At 41.3% G+C, this 7,567-nt stretch overlaps 1 protein-coding gene across 1 annotated transcript in view; it reads right to left on the bottom strand.

Moving 5' to 3' along the window:
* Positions 1 to 2,881: 2,881 nt before the first annotated feature.
* Positions 2,882 to 7,567, bottom strand: part of ntn1b (netrin 1b) — a 57,181-nt gene continuing 52,495 nt past the window's right edge. Inside the window, exon 7 of the mRNA XM_063902905.1 lies at positions 2,882 to 6,816. Within this exon, the coding sequence (XP_063758975.1) occupies positions 6,497 to 6,816 (320 nt within the window). The 3' untranslated portion in view covers positions 2,882 to 6,496. The remainder of the gene's footprint in view (positions 6,817 to 7,567) is intronic.

Below are 7,567 nucleotides of genomic sequence, written 5' to 3'. Positions count from 1 at the left end.
GGCATAAAGCTTTTTCCACGCATTGCAACTTTCTGTTATGCTCTGCATCCTGCTGTTTCTAACCATCGTAGCGCGCCGTATCTATGCTCAGCTATCTTCTGTTTCTAGGTTCTGCAAACAGCTGTTTCTAGGTTCTGCAAACAGCTGTTTCTAGGTTCTGCAAACAGCTGTTTCTAGGTTCTGCAAACAGCTGTTTCTAGGTTTGTTTTGATACATTTTAAATATATGAAGTGCTTCTTTCTTTTGTGGTTGCTCTGAATAACAGTTTTATTGGATTTTGAAACGTGAACTTTCGGTTGCGGTGGTTCATTTGCTTTTGTGTGGTATCTGCATAGTTTACAATAACAATGATTGTGATGTTATTGTTAGAGAAGCCAGGGAACCTAACTGGACCCACTTACACAGACCGACCCGGGGACGTTTTAAGGTGTTTAAAAATGTTGAATTGTATCTGTGTTCCCACGTTACCTATTCCTGCTGCAATGCAATTTGAGATTCAAGTGTATGCCCCCCCCCCTCCGCCACCTCCTCTGCATGCCTTCAGATTATACCCCCCAAACCCCCAGTTTAACAGAGCGGTTTTATGGTTATAGTAATCCTGGTGGCCTTCACATTAATGGAGAACACAGCTTAAACTTTCAGCAGGGACTGGGTAATTGGTTGGCCCCTTTGGAGTATTTTTGCACTGGGCATTGCGGGAGCAGTATATCAATCCGCTGTCCTCCAGCCAAGACAGATGGACCGTCATTTGGAGCAGGTTCAGAGTCGTGGGTTTTTGTGTGAAACTCCCACAGGAATAGGTTAAGGGGTTTTCAAGTGATGCCAAAACCTCCCAGCTACAACAATAACATCTGCGGTTTGGATTAGACGCGTTGGTGATATCACCCGTTCAGTAATACGCCTGCGTTACAGCACTCGAGCAGCCAGTCCTTATTGTCTGTGAGGTTTATAGAGGCACAGCATCCAACACAAGGGATGGTCTGCACTGAAGGACATGGGGAAGTTATTTCACTTTTTACTTTGTTTACTTGCTTAACTTTTGTCGGTACCACTTTACAATAAGACTGCCCTTATGAAGGATTCATAAAGGTTTTATAATCAGGTTAATTATTAGGTTGTAAACACTTTATTAACCATTAAGACCCAGTTATAAACCAGTTAACATAGTTCCCATACATCAACACAGGCTCACTATTTGGCAAGATGACTAAGCCTTATATTGGCTACCCAGCTTACTCCCTCTTCTTCATCAGCCAGCATTCAAGGTTTGTGTGTGGACAACAGTGAACAACAGATACCAAGGATGCTGGCTGATAAGGAACAGGAAGTAAGCTAGGTAGCCGATACAAGGCTTAGCAGTACAGGTAAATGTGGGCTCACTATTTGGCAAGCAGCCGGTCACAGTGGCCCTGTTTATCTCTTGTCTTATAAAAGTTAATTAAGGATTTATAAAGTGTTCACAACCTAATTAATAAATGAATTACAAACTAAACCCTTTATAAGGGCAGTCTGATTGTGAAGTGGTACCCTTTTGTCTTTATATTTTTTTACCTCACACTCATAACTCCGTTAGAGAGTTCACATATTTCCCAAAGATGGAAAAGTGAATATCAACATCAAGATGAGAACAGAAGGTAAAGGGATCCAACCCCAAAACCACATCACTTACTTTTGACGTTACTGTTTTATGCATATTGCTTTAAACGACATTGTAAAAAGTCTACACATTTTCAGTAATTCAATTCAATATAAATGGTTTCTTCAGCCTCGTGAATTTTTGGGATCATCATTTTAAAATAACACATTTTCTTTGCAAAATCAACAGTTTTGCCCTTTTCTTTTTGCCTTGTTACTCAGCTATGGTATTAGCGTGTATTTGAAACGCGGTGGTAATGACCATAGGTGTAATTTATTCTGGGGAAGCTGATGACACGTCTCCACCCCTTTTGGAAATGGCCCCACCACTTTGCATCTGGATAATTAGTTAAACATGTTCTGGAATAGCGTGCACAAGAGAACTTTCTGGGTAACCCAAGTGTCACAAGTTTAACATTGGTATTAATTGAGGAGAGAATAGCTTTGCAGCGGCGTAGCATACTTTCTGAACTAGTTGTCAAAAGTATTGTAAGAGTATCTCAAAAAGTTTCCCAACACTTTTTCTAACAAAGGGACGCCCATGGTAATGAGGTTTATCCCTCTGACCTCTGACCTCTACATACTGTGTGAGAACAGAACCCAGATATTCTATTCATTCCCTTTTTATTCACTGAATAAATACACTGTACTTTGTGACCGTCCTGCAGTATGTGAGTATTTGTGGGCTCTGCTGTCGGCAATGTTTCATTTGAGTAATAAATAATTATGTGTAGAACTGAAGGAAAGTACGCGTCTACAACCAAATGTAAATCAGAAAGAAGCCATACTGAACTGTACCGGTGCCTTCAGAGGAGGAGAAGGAGAAGGGTAAGGAGAAGGAGAAGGAGAAGGAGAAGGGGAAGGAGAAGGAGAAGGAGAAGGGGAAGGAGAAGGGGAAGGAGAAGGAGAAGGAGAAGGAGAAGGAGAAGGAGAAGGAGAAGGAGAAGGAGAAGGAGAAGGAGAAGGGTAAGGAGAAGGGTAAAGAGAAGGGTAAAGAGAAGGGTAAAGAGAAGGGTAAAGAGAAGGGGAAGGAGAAGGGGAAGGAGAAGGAGAAGGAGAAGGAGAAGGGTAAAGAGAAGGGTAAAGAGAAGGAGAAGGAGAAGGAGAAGGGTAAGGAGAAGGGTAATGAGAGGGAGAAGGAGAAGGAGAGGGAGAAGGAGAAGGAGAGGGAGAAGGAGAAGGAGAAGGAGAAGGAGAAGGAGACACTTGAGCCGGGATGGTCCTCCGCTTGTTTTTTTAACACAGCTTTATTTCAGATGAATTAATGTTCAGTTCTATGCGGCTGTTCAAAAGCCAAACACTTATCAATACTTCTCATTACAGCCATCTACAATTCAATGCAAAAGAAAAAGTAAAATATAAAAACCACAAAAGCCACATTTCGTTTCATGTGTCATTAAATATATTCATTTGTGATAAACATAATATATTAGTATTACAAGACAGTACACAACCATTTGCAACGGACAGCGCTAAACAACATTTACAAGCCGATGTACAAACAGATCATTATCAGATAGAGTCACGGAGAGCGGGCGTCTGGGAGCGTCACTCCGGTACAGATGTGTTGTAGTTTTCAAATACATACAGTATGATGCACGGATGTATTTGTGTGTGTGTGTGTGTGTGTGTGTGTGAGTGGTCATAGTGGAAGCGTGTGTTCCTCTGGGTCGCTCACGCTCTGACATTCATTTATCCCTCCGTCGTTTATTAAGCCTCTATTCTTTAGGAGAAAAAACTCTGGTTAAGTTCACATAGAGATAGATCTAGTTAATGTTTAACAAAAATAGAAAAGTAATACTATACAGCTATATAACACGTAGACAATCACTCATGCCTTTTCGTCGAGTACCAAGTCTTGATAATGTCCGGTCCTCTTGAGGAACATCTGACACAGCGTACAATAAACATCTGTGATATTTTACTTATCACTCCACAGGTTATTTTCCCACAACACTGAGCACTGTATACAACTTAAATGTGTACATAATTCACAATCATCGTTAGCTATCAGGCCGCCACAGTAACTGGAGAGCATGCATTATGGCAGTGGTTTGAGGATTGGTTGATATATGAGTGAGAAGATTCTCTTTATCATTCTCACTTGCAAATATTTGGGACATCCAACCCTATTTAGTCCTTTAATTGAGAATGACTTCATTTCTTCTGTGTAGTTTCAAGGCGTTCTCACTCGTCAAATGCAGTAGTTGGGTTACTGGCCGTAAGCTTTGAACGTTAACCCACGCTGGTAAAAGGTCAGCCAAGTGTTGTATTTTAACGTCTGTCTAAAGAGACGGTCAGGAATGGATGAATGGGTAAAAACTCAAATGGATTTTGAACCGAAACGCTGCAGTTTGTTTCCGGAAGAAACGAAAAGTAAACGTCTTATTCTAATGTTAACGTGCAGAACTCAGATCCCTAACTTTAGTTATGTACATAGCTTTCACTTAAGGGACTGCTGTTTGTTTCCTTTGACTACAAAAGTCCACACTTGTGTATTTTAACTTTCGTACTTCAGTTGTACGTCACAAACTAAACCTACGTACAACTTGAGCGACATTAAACCCCAAAACTCAACATTGACGTATTCTACTTAAATGATGTAAGTTTACTTTACTTAAAGTACTTAACTTGCACAACTTAAAGAGGTTCAGCTCATCTCCAACAGTCAACGTTATTTAAAAGTACTTATGAACGTTAACCAGCGTAATGTACTCAAGTCTATGAATAACTTACCTACTGTAAACAAAGAAGACCTCTTTCAAACCAGAGCATCTTTTTAGAAACCTAACCAAGTCGTTCTGTTACCTAAACCTGAATAAATGGTAACGTACTTAACTTAAGTTACGTTCACAACTTGGATGCAACTACCTAATTGTACATTGCTTAGGTTCATCATTTGAGTTGCGTACATGACTCGAGTGGCGGATGCAACTTAAATAATGTACATAACCTTTGGACAAACATGCATGTTCAAAATGATGTCTACCAAGGGCAACATGTTCAAGCTACCATATTTGACGAGTGAGAACATCTTGGCAGGACAAATCTGAACAGGGTTGTTACCGTCAGTCAGAAACACCCGTCAGTGTTTTGCATCATATGGGATTTGTTAACTTTTTGGATGGCACTCTTAAAACGTGAACATATCTCATATGTTCTAAAACTTTGACGAGTAAAAATAAGTGCATGGTTGACACGTCTACCCTACATCTAGCTGATCATCTACTAAAATAATGTCTATGTATGCACATATGGTTACTTTACATTGCAGAGGTCACAACCACAACATACTGTTGATATATCGAAAAAGCGCAGAGCTTAAACTGTAATGTGAAATGCTATCACCATACAGAATAAAACAGAGGAGCATTATGGCATTTTAGTTTCACTGAGGTAACGATCACATATAGGCAAGTAGCTCTCGAGCGAGTTGGCACATCTTACGTTTCCAAAGGAATACTTTTACATTGTTTTCACTTTCATCTGTTTGAAAAGTGGGGGATCTCATCATTCATGAGTGGAGTCCCTCATGCCTCTTCATTTAACTCGATAATGCTTTAAACAGCACACTGGAAATAGATCCTCTTAAAATACTAAAGGGTGAAACAGTAGATGCAATTGCTCCTGAAAAACAACTGAAACTTTAAAAGACAATGGCATCATGGGTAAAATAGTCAGGGTGTGACATATCTGTAGGTGCAAACTCTGCAATTACACAACAAAACAAACCTTGAAAGACAAACAGAAACTGTAGCATGAGCTCCTTCACAAAAAGTTCCTAAAAAACAAAACACTTATCTCTTCGCTCCAACTCAGAGCAGCAGCACTCAGTCTTTCCTCCGCCTCTCGAACCTGTCTTTCATCTTTTAATTCTTCCAGTTTTTCCTCCATCCTGTCCTCTTGCTTGAATAGGGTGGTGCAGTGATGATGTATTTCTGAAGGCTGAACCGGAAGTTAGCATTGCAGGGGCTCCCTGGACAAAAAGCCAATTGGATTTTGGACAATTGCAGAAAATAAGATCTGTGTCAAACAAATGTTTACGATACTTAAACGTTTTGTTCAGCAGGATAATCTCCACATATTAACACCACTCTCTGATGAAGTAAAAGGCTAACTACAGCACGGTCACATGACTTCAGGTCTCCACCGCTAAGCTAAAGGCGGCTAATGTTGGGCTATAAAGGAACTACAGCACGGTCACATGACTTCAGGTCTCCACCGCTAAGCTAAAGGAGGCTAATGTTGGGCTATAAAGGAACTACAGCACGGTCACATGACTTCAGGTCTAATGTTGGGCGTGATGAAGTTTAGTCGTCTCATTTAGACTCTTGTTAGCAACCGCTGTTTCTAAATTCAGCAGTGGGGTATTGACTGAAGTATTTTACGTGGTAGAACAAAAATCCCTTCAGCTTTTGTTAATCACAGACCTTATTTCAGGCCAGCAATCAAAAACAAAATCAAAAAAACTAACTTCCAGATGAGCATACCAGAAAAATATTGCCTCATTTCCCAGTTTTAGGACTCATTCCTGGACAACTTAGTTAGCCATTACTGAACGGACCCAAAAATGGTCCTAAAGCTGCAGGTCTATATTCTGTAGCACGTCGTCTAATGTCAGCACTGATTTATTTGATGTCGTAGATTAAAAATCTCTTCAGCTTGTGTTAACCACAGATCTTATTTCAGGCTAAAAACCAAAAACACAATCAGAAAACCATTGACTTCCAGACCAGGGAACCGGATGTGGTAAAATGCTAACTGTCATCCGGGTTTTAGGACTCATTCCTGCAGCTCTCTACTCGTCCCAGTGGAGAAGTTGTTTCGCCTCCACCATTCTCTCCTTCCTCTTGAGCAACTTTTAGCACTTCCCCCTCTTGTCGCGCTGTTGGAACTTCCTCAGCCGGCGGCCCCACAGGTCCTTCCACGGGATCAGCAGGCTCCCCTTGTCGGCCACAACGCCGCTCTGCCCGGGGGAGTCGTCGTCCGTGCCCAGGAGCAGGTACTTCCTCCCGGGCTTGATCTTGGGGCATTTGCAGGCCACGTCCTTGGCGCGCACCCACAGCAGCTGATCCCCGCGGCGGATGCGATGCTCACCTTGCTTGTAGACGGATATGATGTTGACGGTGAACTTCCACCACTCGCCCGCCTTGTCTCCTTTGAGGACGTGAACCTGGACAGCTGGTGGAAGAGATGAGAGAGCTAGGGTTAAATCAACCACAATACCAAGTGGTTTGCAGCATAAATGAGTGATACCTACGCAGGGATACTTGTTCCCCCTGTACCCCTGAGTATACTGTACGTACAGCTGGGTTTAAACATCCACATAATGAATCAGAGCTTTGATCTAAATACTGCACTTAACTTAGCAATGGTCAAGAATCAAAATTGCTGAGGTACTGGCAGGAGTTCGATTGCAAACCAAGCAAAAATTGACACATAAAACGAGTCAAATCTAAATCTTTTTATCTATATTCAAATCTATATGCACTTTTATATAAAGCAGAGGCGTTGAGGGGTCTCTTTTTACTTTGGCCTTTAATCCGCTCTAACCTCTGCCTTTTGCAACGCTGTAAATTAAGGATCTCTGATTACACATGACTTAGACTAAAGCCAGACACAGATCAGATGAAAATAAAAAAGACTTCCAACTCCACTTTGACTTAAACACAGATGACTTGAGCCTTCTTCCACTTTATCTGAACCAGCAGCCTCCGATATACATATTATATCTGCAGGAGGAAACAATGAAGTGATTACGTCACAGAGCAGCGGTCAGGGGGAAAAAATATAGCTTTCGTTTGTGTACAGAAACCACATGATCATCAGCAAAAAAACGAACGCAAAACTTGTAGGAAGAAGTTCTAGAAGACCAGAACAAAGACCCGATCCAACCTTTGGTATATAGGATATATTGTAAATCCTAGCTGAG

This window comes from Eleginops maclovinus, chromosome 16, assembly GCF_036324505.1.
Source record: "Eleginops maclovinus isolate JMC-PN-2008 ecotype Puerto Natales chromosome 16, JC_Emac_rtc_rv5, whole genome shotgun sequence".
NCBI classification, from domain to species: domain Eukaryota; kingdom Metazoa; phylum Chordata; class Actinopteri; order Perciformes; family Eleginopidae; genus Eleginops; species Eleginops maclovinus.
This window is presented reverse-complemented; position numbering and strand designations above follow the sequence as displayed.